This window comes from Hippocampus comes, unplaced genomic scaffold (genome assembly GCF_001891065.2).
Source record: "Hippocampus comes isolate QL1 unplaced genomic scaffold, H_comes_QL1_v1.1 scaffold176, whole genome shotgun sequence".
NCBI classification, from domain to species: Eukaryota; Metazoa; Chordata; class Actinopteri; order Syngnathiformes; family Syngnathidae; genus Hippocampus; species Hippocampus comes.
In genome coordinates this window covers 2,513,549-2,529,946 of record NW_017805826.1, presented here as the reverse complement: position 1 = coordinate 2,529,946, position 16,398 = coordinate 2,513,549, and the positions used below count along the sequence as shown (strand labels likewise).

The window sequence follows — 16,398 nt, the reverse complement described above, 5'->3', positions numbered from 1 at the left end:
CCCCACCCCCCACCCCACGCTCTCTCTCCCTGTTCCACAAATTACTCCAAGACCAGGGAAATTGATAGATTCCTTGTGCAAGAAAGTCCGTGAGTAACACATGGAAAACTTTTGTTTCTTCAGCGGTCCCAATTGTGATACCGAGTCAGGCAACTCCATGGCTTTGAAAGACCTCGGTGTATACATCACATACTGAAAGTGATCTCGGTTGGAAAAGGACTGACATCATAACAATGTGTATTCAGAACCAATAGCAACACTGCATATATTGACTCATGAATGATCTGTTTTTGCTGGTGAGAGTGCTAAATGAGCTCTCCAGGAAATGTCTGGCACCATGTATATCACACATAAAGCCGTGTGTCGAAAGGGGGGTTGATATATTTTCCACGAGTTTCTGCTCATTTGGGTCAATGTGAACTAAACTCAAGTGGCCAAGAAATACCCCGCTGCTATCATTAATTTTCTTTTCAGTATTATTTATTTATTATTAATTTACCCTTGCTTATTCAAAGAACAAATGACACTGGAATAAAAGAAAACACGCAGGAGCCTGCTGCAACGCTATGAAATTCGTCTTGAAAAGGAACACTTCCTGCAGATGTCTTGCAGAAGGCAAGTGATAGTTCCGAAAAGTGAAGAGCAATTGAAAGCAATCTGAATAATATTCTGCGATGTCTCTGTAAATTCATGAATACAGCCTGTTTCTGCCTGGAAAATGTCTTTTGTCTCGCTAATTACACAGACAGCTATTCAGGACTTAGCCAGAGACTGGAAGCCACAGACAGGATTTACAAAACTGGTGGGGAAACCTGTGGCCGTGGCAAATCTAAATTAAAGTAGCTGTTATAGAACTCAAATTGAAAACAAAGGTTCAATTTGTTCTTCCATTACCTGTGCCAAAACGTTTTCTTCCTACTAAAACAGCCATGTCATTCCTCTTTTGATAGCAACAGAAAGTTAGGCCATTCTCGCTCCTTTATTCCTGCGGACTCCAATGGAGAAACAATTATGGGCACAGCTTCCTGCGAGACACAAGAAGTAGCAGGAAGCTATTTGTTACTGCAGCGGTTTAGTTCAACTTTTTCTGTTTCATTTCCTAAACAAATTATCAACCCCGTACCATTTAAAAATGTCTTGTTTGCGGTTGTACTAACAATCAGAAGAAGTTGAACTGTGGCTACAAGAACAATGTTTTGAATATGTGCCCCGGACATAGAGAGAATGTTGTGAGTAACCCTGAAAGCATGGAACTCAGTGATGCTGAGATTGAACTAATAAGTATCAGGTTACCCTGGACTGCAGTTGACATACTAAAAAAATGAATGTTTTCTCCAGCTCCACTGTAAGAACAGAATAAGAACAGCAGGAGAAAATCAACAAAAATCTTTTCAGGGGGTTCTTGCCAAGTCGAGAGGATATACATTCATTCCTTACAATCTACAGTCTGCATCATCCCAAACCCTGAGAGTTCACGAAAGGTAGAAAGTCAACCCTGAAGCCATGAGATGTTCTATACAATAAATGTGAGAACATTGAATAAAAGCACATCCTAGGTATCTGCTACAGCATGAAGGTTTATCTCCATGGCTTGTGAGAGGTATTTCTCTGCCGGCAGTTTGCGGCACGATGTGCTTTCGACTGTAAAAACTAGGGATCTTCTGATCAGGGTTTTAAATTGCCGATACTGATCAACCGTGAGTGTCATCAGCCGATCCCCATCCCAATCACATGGAATCTGTATATTTTGAATTTTAGAGGCATTACTACATATTTTTCTGAAATAAGTAGCTATTTGTGAATGTCCTATACGGATTAAACACAAAGTGACCACTCCTCACGTTTACACAGAGCCTTGCATTTCGATTACAATGAAACCAAATTATCCAACTAGAATGACAATTCATTTGGGTCTAAAGGGGTGGTATATTCCTGTTGCCAATCCTGCTGGAGTATGAAATTAATGACGGTTGTAGAATGAAATTAAGAGTGCTTCGGGTAACATTTAGGTTTTCAATCGTAGCTACTGAAAACCATGTGGCATCCACGTAACCTTGAAGAAATCTGATGTGACGTCATATCATGATGCTCTGCTACACCGTAAACACGTGAATAAATAAAGAAATATAAGACTGACTATTGAGATTACGACAGCAATCACGCTTTAATGTCAACAATTGCAGACAACACCCAACACCCATTCTGCAACATTTTATGGCCATCAAAGGTTTTCCAACTGCTGAGCTGAGCACAACAAAGCGAGATGCTAATGCTAGCCCTCGGCCGGCGGGGACGTGTGTTCCCATCGAAGGCATAGCCAATGCATGTGCACAGAAAATAAGCCATAGCGTGGGCACATTTGCATAATAACGGATGCTTGTTGCATGACATGAACCATTTGGTGAAGCAGAACATGTTTTTCTCAACAAAGGAAACTGCAGCAAAGAGAGACAGGGGTTGGTGCGAGGGCAAGATTACCACATTACATCTCAAATGCTTAACTGTCATTTTCCTGCTGACAGACACAGGTGGGTTCTGCTGACTGGTACGATCTTGTGATGACCTAAACTATGGTCAGGTGACAAGTGTTGGCGCAGTTCAGCACATGGTGGGGGTAAAAAAAAAAGTTCCCAATTGCCATGCATTTCTTGGGAGTAGTGAGGCAAGGATGGAGTGGAGTACAAAGGGCCTGCAGTCATAATTTCCACAGATATGAAAGCCATATGGCTGGTTTCATGAAGCAGCTGGTGCTATGCACTGTATTTAGCAAGGTTTAATAGAAGAAATGCACAACAATGTGGTTGAATGTTCTGGACATGTTCAGATGCAATGACGTCCACAAAATTATAATGTCAAATGATTTACTGTATGCTCAGCAGTACAGTCAGAGTTTATTGTATACTGAGATATATGTATTTCATTCTGGTGCACATACTTGCACTATACAGGGACAAAACTATTGGGACATGTGGCCATCTGACTAGTGCATCAGTAATTCATCCAGAGTAGAAGGGACCATATGTAAGTGTGCCAAACAAGACATTGTGTTTCATCGAATACACATGGAAGCCCGAAGTGTGAAAACCGGCTTCCAGACACGACTTTCCCAATGTCAGAAATGAAATCAGGCATCAGCCACAACTTGCTTCCTTTTCAGATGCTCGTTTATCACCCGCTGTGAAAGGGAGGTTTGCATCGTATCGACTCTGTTGCGAACACCGTTTAGCCATTGCACTGTGTTACCCGCAACACTTCTATTTACATCACGGATGACCTGAATTACAACTACTGCCCATGCAAGTCAAGGCTTACAGCCAGCTGGAAAAGCGAGAGACAAGGCAGGTTCGACAGAAAAACAACACGCCAAATAAATAAACCTATAAATAAATGACCCATCGACTATTATATTAATTGTCAACAGTCGTCATAGCTTGCAGACTAATCTTCGCAGCCCTAATTTATATGCACGTTTATTTATTTACTTGATCAACATTCAGTAATGCTGCTTTGTTCCTTCTCCCTCTCAGTTAACTTGCTTGGCACTAAAGATGCACACAATGCATACAGCTTTGAAACAGAAAGACGGAAGGAATGAGCGTACGCAAAGTGAAATTTTCTGACAGCTGTCGCTGTATGATTACAGAAAACTGAGCATCCTAAATATAATTCATTACAAACACTGATGACACAGGGACCGTGTGGGTTGAAACGTTTCAGATTCAAGACAGATAAACACGGAGTGTCCGCTAACGTCAGTGAACTGGCATCGCATTTATATGAAGACAGTCGCAACACAAGAAACCTCAAAGTCCATTTAAAACACAACCCTCCCATCCAATTTCTTCAAATGGAAAGAAAAAAACACAGCAGGATAGTGCTTCGAGAAATGGATTTTGATATGCAGCACAATTTACCTAAAATAAAAATTTCCATTGCACAACCAGGTGAAATTGGGACATTCGAAAGGAGATGAGAGATCTCTCATTTTAGTCTGCCACGTCAGAGATGTGGCTGTATGTGTCAGGGACATTTCAAAAACAGCTTACCTTCATGTAACGAAGCAATTGACTCACATGATCTTCAATCTATCCATCCATCCGTGTGTGTGTGTGTGTGTGTGTGTGTGTGTGTGTGTGTGTGTGTGTGTGTGTGTGTGTGTGTGTGTGTGTGTGTGTGAGGTGTTGCCTACAGGAACAGTTCGCAAACAGCTACTTCATACAACTGAGCAATAATTTTACATGGCTTTCAATCAAGCAATCAATTAATTAAGCCATCCGTGTCTGTCAGTCAGTTCATCCATTCATGTCTGTCTGTCTGTCCATGTGAGGTGTTGCTATCGGGGACATTTCAAAAACAGCCTACCCTCATGCAACTCAGTAATTGTCTCACATTATATTCTATCTATCCAGCTATCATTAAATGTGCTTTTCAAAGGACAACAGTTATCTTGTACATGGATTTTCACTATATTCGGGGGGTCCCTATCTCTCGCAAATAATGGGGGTCCACTCGATCTCTATATATATATAGAGAGAGAGAGAGAGAGAGAGAGAGAGAGAGAGAGAGAGAGAGAGAGAGAGAGAAAGAGAGAAAGAGAGAGAGAGCAATATGTTTTCCTCATTAGCATATTTGGTAATTCCGTTATCCATTATTTCAAAGTAATTCAAATTACTTTAATATTACGATACTGGGATTACATTATAAACTACATTTTTAACAGGTAACTAGTAACTGTATCGGAATTCATTTTAAAAGTAACCCTCCCGACCCTGGTTAAGAGGCACTGCCGTATACTGCACATTATGATGACTCTAATCAAGGTACGTGACACACAGACAGCCCATGATCATTTAAAACCAATGAAAAGACCTAGGTCTTATATTTCTATACTTCTGGATACTGATATGCTGATGATGCATCCTGATAGATTTTGTTCTCACCTTGAATCCACCCTTTAGCTGTTACATACTTTTGAAGCCCTGCCACTACATGAGTAAATCCATGTACAGCTGTTGCAAACAAATCAGTACATAACCAACATCGAATCCAACCCGCTGTCACGAGCAATAAATAACTAAATTAGCCTTAGTATCATCTCCATGCTCCTTAAGTTTGCTGCACATTTACTTTCCCTCACTTTGAACAATCACTGGAACAGAACAGTGAGCTTCTCAAATGTCGAGGCCAAGGCAGCTGATTGAACTGCACTGTTTAATCACCCTCCCTTTCTACAGGCAAAGATAATTGCAGTTCCAAATGGTGTACCGCAATCATAATAATACACATGCGGTTCAAAAAAATACCATGGTTAGACACACTTCCATTTCATTATTCAAGCAGGATCTGCAGAGCATTAATCCCACCAAATTTGACCTAAACAGGACAATGGCAGTTTAACACAAGTAGGGGGTAGGGAGCTCTAAAGCGCTGGGTATTTGAAATGTCCATTTGAATTCAAATTAAGTGCCCGTTAAGTACTGCACAAAAATGTCTTTGTGGTGTGCAGTATTTGCCTTACATTATTGGATTAGTGCAATTAACTGCTTTTAGTTCAAAACCACCACACAGTCATGCTATTTTTTTGTAAGAAAAATAAAATCATACAATTGATAGACTGTAAAAATGCCCTACAAAATTAGTGGGATTATACACACGCTGATTTTCAGGAAAATGACGCAATGCAAAGCAGAATTAATAATGTAGCTACATAGTGGTGTCATAGTGGAAGAATGCAGGTAATATTGAAAATATAATGCACCACAAAATACGACAACAGAGACACATACTTGATTTCCAACTGAAGTCATAAGCCAACCATGTTTTACGAAACTGTTTGAGTATGTTTTGAATGAGATTTACAAAAATCTTTGTTTTGTACTGCATTGAGTGGAATCTGGAGAACTGCCCCTCAAAAGTTGCGCAAAAACTGAGAGTTGTCACATCAGCAAATCTGCAAGACATCAGTTTAGTGAACATCAAAACGAACACTTCGACTAAAAGCAACTTTTTTTTTCTTCCTTTGTGTTTTTGTAATGCCACCAACAAAGAAGGCTAAGGTACCAGTGATGGCCAGCAGGAACGGTGTGATGATATCCATGGGGTGTGTATCTCTCTAGTTAGCTCAGTGAAATATAGCTGAAGCAACAAAAAAAAAATGACATCAATAATAAAAGCAGAACGGAATGTACGTGGAAGAGTGCGCTGTGTTTGGTGTTTACGTGAGTATATTCCCAGGCTCAAAGAAATCAACCGTCTTACTCAGCACTTGGATCACTGCTATGTGTCACACTGAAAGAAGACTAAGAATTTTACACTTATACTGCACAGCACTGAACTTATTTCTAAACTTGTATGGCAGTCATCTAAGTTAAAATGTGATAAAAAACTTTTTGCTTCAGATTTGATCAATTTAAGAACAGACTGATGCTTATCGTAAGACAATGCTCTTTTTTCCTTTCATTTAGGATTGTCGTGGGAAAAAAAATCTCTGAGCAATACTGCATTTTTCACTGTTTGTACAAAAACATTTATTTTGCATTTACTCATCTGTATTAAGATTATTTTGTTGAGTAGTAATTTTCGGGGACTGTGATTTGTAGGGGTTTAATGATTTTTTTGACCGATACGATACATATCAACATAAGGCCTAATGATTCGATACAAAACAATATATTGCACATTTTGAACGATACAATTTGATACAATAAGAATATATATATATATATATATATATATATAGAGAGAGAGAGAGAGAGAGAGAGAGAGAGAGAGAGAGAGAGAGAGAGAGAGAGAGAGAGAGAGAGAGAGAGAGAGAGAGAGAGATAAACACAACCAAATGCATGATGTCTTAAATCTACTCCTCCTCGCAGCCATGATCTGTGTTGCATGTTGACGTGATTCCCCGCTACCGGCCGAATATGACATAAATTAGCGAAAAATGAGTAGAAAAATAACTTCGATTAAAAAAAAAAAAAAAGGATATTCGAAATTTGGGGTATAAAATTTTTTGGTTTTTCATGTCGATTAAACCAATCAATTACTTATAAAAATGAGGTTGTGTCAACGTGTGGCCAGCATCAATGTACTGAGGCTGAATCGCAGGACAGACACATTGACACATCGATGGAATAGATGCATCGTAACACCCCTTGTGATTAATACAACACTAGTAAGAAGCAAAGCATTATCAGGCTGATGAAATTAGTGCCCCTGAAGCGATCAATCTAACACTAGTACAAAATGTATGTACAGTACTGTATGTACAAAAACAAACAAATAGGTGCAATTACCAATATTATACTCAGTAATCTTGTGTAAACTTGTACTTTTGAGGCTGAGTATATCTTTGGCAACGGTAAAACAGCAGAGTAGCGATTAAGCAAGACTGTGCAACTTTGAGGGCCATTGCATTAAAATGTCGCGAACCAGACTGTCCACCACTGCTATTGTGTGTGTGCTTCTGCTGTGTCAGTTTCAGGGCGGGAGGCCCAGATGTTTGTTTTGGAACACCTCAATAGATGAATTTGGTCAGTTGACAACACACATGCTGATACAGCATGTTGGTCCACTACTGTCTTCAGAATAGCTGCTTAAATTGTAGTGGGTATGAATGTGTTTTTGAAAAGCTTTTAATTTGAGATGATGTTAGAGTTGGATATCATGCAAACAGTGTCAATTGTTTTTTGTTAGAGTTGGATATCATGCAAACAGTGTCAATTGCAATTTAACTGAGTTTCTTACCTTTTGGTCCACTATAGAGCACACCAGGTCCTTGACGGCTGACAGTGTTAGGTCATTGCCCTCCAGGTTCACTGTCTCTCTGGTCAACCCAATTTGCAGCAGGAAAGACACCCCATGGAAAGAGCTTCGGGAGTTGGTGGGGCTGGGGACACTGTGGTTTCCGTTGGACAGCCGCGCGTAAAGCGGTCCAGCCGAGGATGGGGACAAAACGGGTGGCAAGGTCGGGTGGTGCGGATGGAGAGAGTGGAGGAAGGCTCGAGGTAAGGATGGGGGAGAAGAGGCAGACATTGGCTTTTTTCCAAAAGCGACGTGTAACGCTGAATACTGGAGAGTTCAGTGACAGGATTTATGCCGGGGAATACTTTTGGTACTCATGAGTTTAGTGAGTCAGCATTGTACAGTATGGTTTTCCACTGTGTCACCTTAGATTTGCAAATCAGGGGGCACGCCGTTGATTCCACCTGAGCTCACACACTCATTCACAAGATGGCAAAACAACTTGGAAGAAGTCTCTGGAATATTACTGGAACAAATGTCATATCGTGAAGTGGTGCTCCTTGGCTTTAGTGAAATCACTGATCCACTCTGACCACAGGAAGCCTGTCACCAAAAACAAAAATAGGCACGTTTGTAATTTAAAGAAAGCAAGTATCTACACTTACTAAATATAGAACAAAATGAGGGTTCCGCCTATTTTTTCATATCACTAATTTTGCATATTCGATATTACACAATTTACATTCACACCAAAAATAACCCCACAAACTACAAACATTACAAAGGACACATTCCCCAGTGCATAACCCTCGAGCAACGATTCTCAATACGAGGAGCCCCTTTGGCAGTACTGTATATAAAAGAATCAGACTTAAATACATAAACTGTGCATAAAGTTAGAGCGAATACTCTACACTACAGTAAATACAGTAAATTTGTTAATTACAGTTCAATTGTATTTATAATATTTAATAATAATTTATCATAAAGATGTGTTGTTTTTATCGTTTAAGTACAACATATTTTTTCATTAGGTACAATTTATATTTAATTTTTATGTGCAACACAATAGAAGATTATTTAAATATTATTTTAAATCCAATTTTAAAGTGCAGTGTTTATGTTTTACCGGTAATATTAAATATATTTTTTAAAAGGGGGTCTGCCTCATGTTTGATGGACACTTGTGCCTAAAACGCTACTATACTTTAATGTTGGTCATTATAATTTTACTGGTAGAGCAAAGTTTTTTTAGAGGTGTTCCTTGGTGTAAAAAGTTTGATTAACACTACCATAAAGCATTACTGCTTTCTTCATTAGACTAATTTCATACTTAAATATACTCAATTTGTTAATCAAATCATCTCCACATTTACTTATTTCTTGTAGCGCTCCATAGAAAAAAAGTCTCCATTGTAGCCACTCCAATTAAATATGTTATCACGAAATCTCAACTGTAATGACAACGGACTGTCTAAACCTCGAGTGAGCTTCGGGCCGTTTAGCATGCATGAAAACAATAGCGTGGTGAATTACGGTTTGGGGACACACAAACATCCAATATGTGAAAGAATTCAAGTCATCTACATCTGGAATTAAATATTGCAAACATGAAAATCGTCCCAACTTCGATCGATACGCTGGCATAACAGAACCCGAGGAGCGCACACAATAACAACTTAATAAGTTACACAAGCTTGAATATGCACGTCCAGCGGACATTTCGCTTCGGTGGAACTTTATGCCTTTCCAAAGACAAACGACTGTTTGGATGGTGCTTTAAAAGCGATACTTTACCTTCACAGTCAGCGAAGGACGCATTTCTTTCCAATGCGAGTGGACCGAACAAACTTTGAATCTCCATCAACTGCGGAAAGCGGCGTCTCAAGTCTTAACTTGCACTTGGCTAAAATTCGTCGAGGAGAGCCCAACTTAAATAAAACAAACACAAAATCAAAAATTCGTGTAAAGGCTTGCTATGACCAATGAAAGCGTCCATTTATTTTTCTCTTATCGTTTTTCAGATACTGTAGTAAATTCATGCGCATCTTATTATCCTTCCAGCTGTGACTACTCCCCCTGTTACATTAGAGGGGAATACAGTGACGCTCGCTGGGAGTTGTAGTCTTTTTATAGCGTCCCTTTAATAGACTTCGCACTTTGACTGCAAAATCTGAACTACAAACCCTGGAACAATGGCGCTACTGAGGAACCAACGACACTGCGCACGCGCAGATATTTTCCGTTATTTCAGGTTTATCCATTTCAGGAGAAACAAATGTTGGTTCCCGTGACTTAGATATGTTCGTAACACATTTGAGAATGTAACAGTCACCGATGGGCTATGAGCAGGCGTCACCGTTACTTCAGCGAATTAATTTAGCATTTTTAGCCTGTTTAACAGTGATTTTCCTTTTCCATTCATGGATCGCATGGAATCGAGATAGGATAGGGCGGGGGTAGGTTTCGCTGGCCCCTTATGGCAACACGTGGAAAGATATAATTGAAACTTTATAATGTGTTCTCCAGAAAGTGAACTTCATCCAGGAGACACTAATAGTAAACAAGGGGGGGCCTCTTGCTCAAGAACGTATGCCTTAACTGCTCATCTGTTGTTGTTTTTCCACATCAATGTAAATAAATGATTTCCTCCTGTTCACACTCTGACAGGGTTTTTTATAGCATCACAAAAAAATAACACAAAGAAAACAAAGATGACAGTTTATTTTTTTTTTAGAAAACATACAGTATACATACAGGTAACATGTTAATACTGCGGGAATTTGGGGTCGATCCACTGCGCCCATGCCATCAGGCCTCCGCAGATATCTTTCACTTTGATATTGTCTACTTCTGTTCCACTCATCTTCCCCAGAATCCGCACAGCCTTCTGGGAGTCGTTGCCCATCTTACAAATCACATAAACTGGAAGAAACCACAAAGATATTTTGGTGACAGGAATTTCATTCCTGTGCATCTTTACTATAAGGGACAATAAAGTTTGTTTGCAGATCATACTCAAACACAAAATACTGTTTTGAGTATAACTATAAGTCAAGTGTTATTAAGGAGACCACACATCAAAAACAACAATTTACGGACATACAACCATCCCATGATGTAGTTGCAATGGTTAATTGCAGTAATGCCATTTAATTCTGCACTGATTCACATAATTATGTTAGTGTACAGTGGACATCAACTTTTGCATTTACTAATAAAGCAATACAGTGCGTAAGAAATGAGTGTAGTGTGCTGTACAAAGTCTCCACATCGCTGCATTTATCTGTATAGACACTGAATGAGCAAAACTGGCTCAAAATAACTTTTTTTCTTTCATATACAATCTTCCAAAGTAGACCAGCTCATCAGGTTGGTCACACTTGTTTTAGAAAAGGGGTCACCTGGCAAACCCAAGGCAATCTGGTACTTGCATTACAAAATGTGCAGCCAGCGTAGTACAGTAGTGGGAAAGTTTGAACTGTGAATATGCACCGGTTCATTCCAGACGACATGCAGATGAGGCCAGCGTTTTGTCATGTTACCTGGAGGCCAACAGACACCATCAATCTGCTGTTTCAATTGGCCAATGCGCTCCTGGAGTAACTGCATATGTTCACTCTTCTTCTCTTCTAAACTTGACAGTGGTATGTCTGGCAACAATGTTAGGAGACTGACCACAAAGATAATGGGGTTTAATCATCTCGCATCACACTAATTTATGTTTTATTTACAATTTCCTGAAGGATACTGAGAGAGCTGGGTAAATTGCAAATGTCCACCTCCACAAGAGGGCGCACATCTAACAGGAGATGGGGCTCTGCATTGTCCACAATGGATTTGTAATCCTGGAAATGCAACGAAACATTCACAAATAATATTAACCATGTCATTATGAAGGGAGCGTTTTTTTTTGTTAAGGAAATTTGATTTATATCTTTATATCGGAAATGTAAATGACTTGCAGCTAATGTGACGGAAGTAATGCACAAATTTGATTTTGTACCTTATTACAATTATTTTAACAGCTTTTCCAAAAGTCGTTGTGCTCACAACTGCTCCTAAATGGAGCCAATGTCCCAAATTCAGTTTAACTGTGATCTCCATCTCTGCGCTTAATGACCGTTGAAAAGTTCAGAATGTGTAGTCATATGCATGCGCAATCCACATGTAACACTCTGGATACAAAAACACAGTGTTATTCTTTTCTGTGGAAAACTTACTGGCCCATTTTAGCTTGTTTCCAGTGAGTGCTGTGATACAATCAGTTGATCAATTTTGGTGAATTCTGGGAGAACATTATGAGTAATGGCTGAATAAATAATGCTTAGGGAGAGATACACCGGCCAAAAAGTTGCCTACCTGCACTGTGATTCTCTGCTCTTTGGACAAGAGGTTGAGTCTGCGGCACTGAAAAAAAATGTATATTAATAACTGCATTAAACCAACTCTTCAGAAAGAATGTGGTAACTTGTTATTCGTAATATCAAGGTCAACCTTATCTGTTGCGGCAGACCCACAGAAGGCTTCGTAGTCGATTAGCTGGGTTACGCAAGGTTCTTCCCCACAGACTACACATCCCAACTGCTTGGGCCGCAACCTGATGGACCGGAACCTAGCACTTTGAGCATCAAACGTCACCAGCTGCTGGCCACAGGAAGCTTACGTGTTTGCTTAAGTAAAACACTTTGTAAAGAACAAACAAAACAAAGCCTTTGTCCCCCACACTATTTACCAGGCTCAAAGTTCTTAAACATTTCTTCAAATTGTGGCTACATTTTAACAAGATAGTGTAATGAATTAAAGGATGTGCATTTGACACCCATCAAGTGTGGAATTAAACAACCAAGTAAATCTTTTGGTTACCCTTTTCTCAAAAAGTGGTTATGCAACAGAGAGGGGCTGATTTACATTATAAGTGGCTCCACACAAGTTTCTCCATCAATTAGGTGTCAGCTACACTGGCCTGTTTTACAATGTCCATGCACCACAGTAAACACGGCAGTGTATATAAACTTGTGCCTCCATGAGTTAAAATACTTTAATCTCCGTCGACCAAAAATCCGAATGAATAACGCTCCTCCAGTATTTGCAAGGATTCCTACATTTGTGACAATTGAATATTACATACAGAGGAAGGCTGAAATGTACAGCAACAACAACAGTACGTAATGCCAGAGTTTAGATACAGCCATGACCAGAGGCTATCTTGAGCACCTCCAACGCTTGTAAGCATCCCATGATGCCTGGAACTTAAACATACGCGGAACATGTTACTAACAAACAGTAGTTAACAGGCTTGAGATGCTGGAGAAAGTTTCTACACAGCTAATGGGTTCTGAGCTTTCCCACTCCTCGACTTACCCACTCCTAACACTCCTCCATCAGAACAATTTGTCACTGTCTCTGGGGGTGGGGGTACTGGGTAAAGACATCTGTAACAAGGGCCTCCATCATAGTTATATAAGGTCAACTACAGACAAGACAAAAAAAAAAAAAAAAAACAACAAACTTTCAGGATGTGAAGAATGTTGATTTGCAAAATGAAAATATCTTACCTGTCCCTCCATTCTGAGAGCGCTTGCTGATACTAGAGGCTTGCCACTCAGCACACAGGCGTCATTGACAAGATAACGAGTGGGGACGTTGTCTGAACAATCAGCCACAATGTCATATATGAAATCAGTGAAGTCAAGGCATGTATACAATGTTACTTCATAAGTCACCAAAAACTTGAGTGAACAGGATACTGTTGAATGAGTTGCAAGGCGTTCTCAGGTGAAAGCTGCAGGTGGTAAGGAACACACTCAACTGTTGAGTTCAACCTGTGAGATTACATTCAATAGTACAACACAACAACAAGGTAAAAAAAACTAAATTCCATAAATCTCACATCACATAATACATTTGGATAAATCCACAAAGTATTGTGGAAACTCTGAAGTCAAATGCCCCCTGAGATTGTACAATTCAGAATTAGGAAAAATGTCACACCGGAAGTCAAATCACTGGTGTGTATGAGCAACACCTTCAGCATACTGTATCTTGTGAGGCTTGTGTTCTTTTGTGCCATCGCAGGTTACTAGTGAAGCAAAGAGGAAAATATTTCTTAAAAAAAAAAAAAACTGTACAGTTAATATACGTTTTATGATGGTGGTATTTTGGTCGTTGCATAATTTCTGAAAAGATTTCCAAATCCAAACAAACCCGAGGTCGTACCACCTTGGAATGAATTATGTTCAACCTTAAGACATTCTACTGTAAATGGAAGCTGCTGTTCCTGTGGCTTCCTAGCGGTAAAATGGTACCCCCGTGGTGAACGCCAAGCCATGTGTATACTAAGCACAGTGGGGGGCAAGAGGCCACCAAAAGAAGCTGCCTGTGAAATAACATGTTTACACAATATTTGCAGACTGGAGTCAACTGCACACCCAAATATAACCTGTGGCGAGACTGGAAAGCGCCTTGTTTACGTTACACAGACACCATCAGGGCCACAAATGACAGTTCAATAACACAAATTATCTAATGTTTACAAATAACTAACAAAATAGCAACTGCCTAATTTGAGAATTGCGTTTGGAAAGTTTAATGTACATTACATGAAAGATCCAAACACAAAATAGCTGACACGCATGTGCATTACACATAAATGTGTCACCTTCTAACTGCATTGGCTGCAGACCGAGCTTTAGTCTGACCCTGGTTCTCCTCCCCATGTAGCACTTGTCGATGCAGATTACTGAGCTCCACCTCATCATAGTCCAGTAGACCCAAACGCCCTGTGGAGAAACAGATGGAATAAATCAATGCCAAAGCCTAATAGCAATAGAGAACCATGTAAACGAGTGACATTTGCTATGCAAAAATGTGTGACTTGAAGTGAGCCCTCTGAAGTCAAATGCCCAAGGTGCACATTTTCAGTAAAATAAGCCTCTCAAATCATCAGCGTTTTTGCCCTTGTCATGCGTGATGTTACACAAGGTGTCAGCCTATTGTGCAAAACTTTGGCATAACTCATGTGAGTTTAGCTCAGCTTCAAGGGATTAACATTCTTTGGATTTTTGTTGTTTTTATTCCAAAAGAAACAGCAGCCTCAACCAGGTGTTAAAAGACCAACAAGAGAAGACACAACTATAAGCATGATAAAAAAAAAAGATTTATGTTACTCCTCCATTATTTGTCATGTGTTACAACTGAGAATGTATTGTTTTGACCTCTTAATACAGTATAGTAATGTCCATCTCTTCTAATGGGCCTCGTTGGAGTAAATTATGATCGTCTTCTCACTTAACCTTGATTGTCAAAGGACATTTTATTTTCTGTTATGTATACTGAGAGCCAAATTGGGACCACTGTTTGCTTTGGTAAAATTTAAGTACGCTAGTCGATCACATACCTATACCCGCTGCTGCTAGATACTGAGCCAGAGGACAGCCCAGTCCTCCACAACCTACAATCAGTACGGATGTCTTGAATAGGTTCAGCTGTCCTGTGGACAAATCAACCGGTGACCCCACTGGTGTGTTTTGTCGTGCCATACTCATTCTCTGGCGTGAACAGAGGAATTGTTACCTTGCACACCCAACTCTGGTAGAAGGAGCTGCCTGCTGTACCTCATGATGTCTTCATTGGAGAGAGCTGCTTTGGCTTTTAGTGGAGTGAGCGGAGTCACTCTGTCAAGTAGCTGCGGGACTGAAGTGCTGTTCTTCTGGAACACAAAATAAAATAGTAGCCTCGATACTCTGACTCACTAATTAGCGTGACGCGTAGTGCAATGGAGACCAAGTGACCTGCTTTCAAATTCTAAATTCAAAAAACGAATCTCATAAATGTGTGTTTGGTAGATTGTTTTTATGATGTAAGATTGCTTCTTAGCGCAGTACTAGTGTAGTGATACATAATGCTGCCCTTCATACAGACTGTGCAGATTCAACAATTTACTCATTTAACACTCAGGAGCCTCAGTAGCATGTATAAGAACCCTAAACTGCAACAACAGCCTGGCACCTCATCCTTATGCTGGTCACACACTGCAGTAGGATAGCATCCCATTCTTCAACCAGCATTTGTCACAACATAGCTGTGTTGAGAATAGTATGCCCAAGCTGATTCCAAAAATGTTCGTTGGAATTGAGGTCTGGATATTCCATCCTCTTCACTCCCAAATCTAGAGATACAGCAGTCTCAGATGAACACATTACATGTTTGCCAACTGCCATTGGATTGTAGGGTCAAACATGTTCACAATCGAGTGAAGGCAGCTATGAGACTGGAGAATGGCTGTATGCAATGTGTTCAGGATTGTCTCGTCCATGGGCGTCATTAGGCCTATTTTAGGGAGGCTTCAGCCTCCCTAAAAATGTCTTTAGCCCCCCTAAATAATTTCATTGCATTATTTAAAAAAAAGTATTATTTATTTTTCCTGTACTTTTGCTAATATATTGCATCAAATTCAATGTAATGTGGCCATTTTAAATTATATTTCGATACCCTGCCATTATTGTAATGTTAAATCTCCCAGGTTTCCTGAATGCAACAGGTGTTGCGTTAGCATTTGACCTGTCTGTCACCATCGCCACATCAAATGCTAACGCAACAACTGACAGTTCATTGCCGAAAGTCAGGTTGAGTCGACAGCATGGATATTCGACAGTTTTT

General features: G+C 39.9%; 2 protein-coding genes across 4 annotated transcripts in view; both read right to left on the bottom strand.

Moving 5' to 3' along the window:
* prkd3 (protein kinase D3) overlaps positions 1-9,820 on the bottom strand; it is a 35,495-nt gene extending 25,675 nt beyond the window's left edge. For both annotated transcript variants that reach the window (XM_019887250.1, XM_019887251.1), the window contains exons 1-2: positions 9,535-9,820; positions 7,741-8,340 (exon numbers count right to left, since the gene is read on the bottom strand). In XM_019887250.1, the coding sequence (XP_019742809.1) occupies positions 7,741-8,028 (288 nt within the window). In that variant the 5' untranslated portion in view covers positions 8,029-8,340; positions 9,535-9,820. The remainder of the gene's footprint in view (positions 1-7,740; positions 8,341-9,534) is intronic.
* Positions 9,821-10,452: 632 nt separating this feature from the next.
* mocs3 (molybdenum cofactor synthesis 3) overlaps positions 10,453-16,398 on the bottom strand; it is a 7,961-nt gene continuing 2,015 nt past the window's right edge. The window contains exons 2-13 of one of the 2 annotated variants that reach the window (XM_019887118.1): positions 15,313-15,445; positions 15,137-15,229; positions 14,399-14,519; positions 13,488-13,562; positions 13,296-13,413; positions 13,102-13,210; positions 12,927-12,989; positions 12,235-12,398; positions 12,100-12,147; positions 11,489-11,585; positions 11,283-11,390; positions 10,453-10,662 (exon numbers count right to left, since the gene is read on the bottom strand). In XM_019887118.1, coding sequence (XP_019742677.1) covers positions 10,505-10,662; positions 11,283-11,390; positions 11,489-11,585; positions 12,100-12,147; positions 12,235-12,398; positions 12,927-12,989; positions 13,102-13,210; positions 13,296-13,413; positions 13,488-13,562; positions 14,399-14,519; positions 15,137-15,229; positions 15,313-15,445 — 1,287 coding nt within the window. In that variant the 3' untranslated portion in view covers positions 10,453-10,504. Of the gene's footprint in view, positions 10,663-11,282; positions 11,391-11,488; positions 11,586-12,099; positions 12,148-12,234; positions 12,399-12,926; positions 12,990-13,101; positions 13,211-13,295; positions 13,414-13,487; positions 13,563-14,398; positions 14,520-15,136; positions 15,230-15,312; positions 15,449-16,398 lie in introns of both variants that reach the window. The other variant, XM_019887117.1, reaches the window with a different exon arrangement.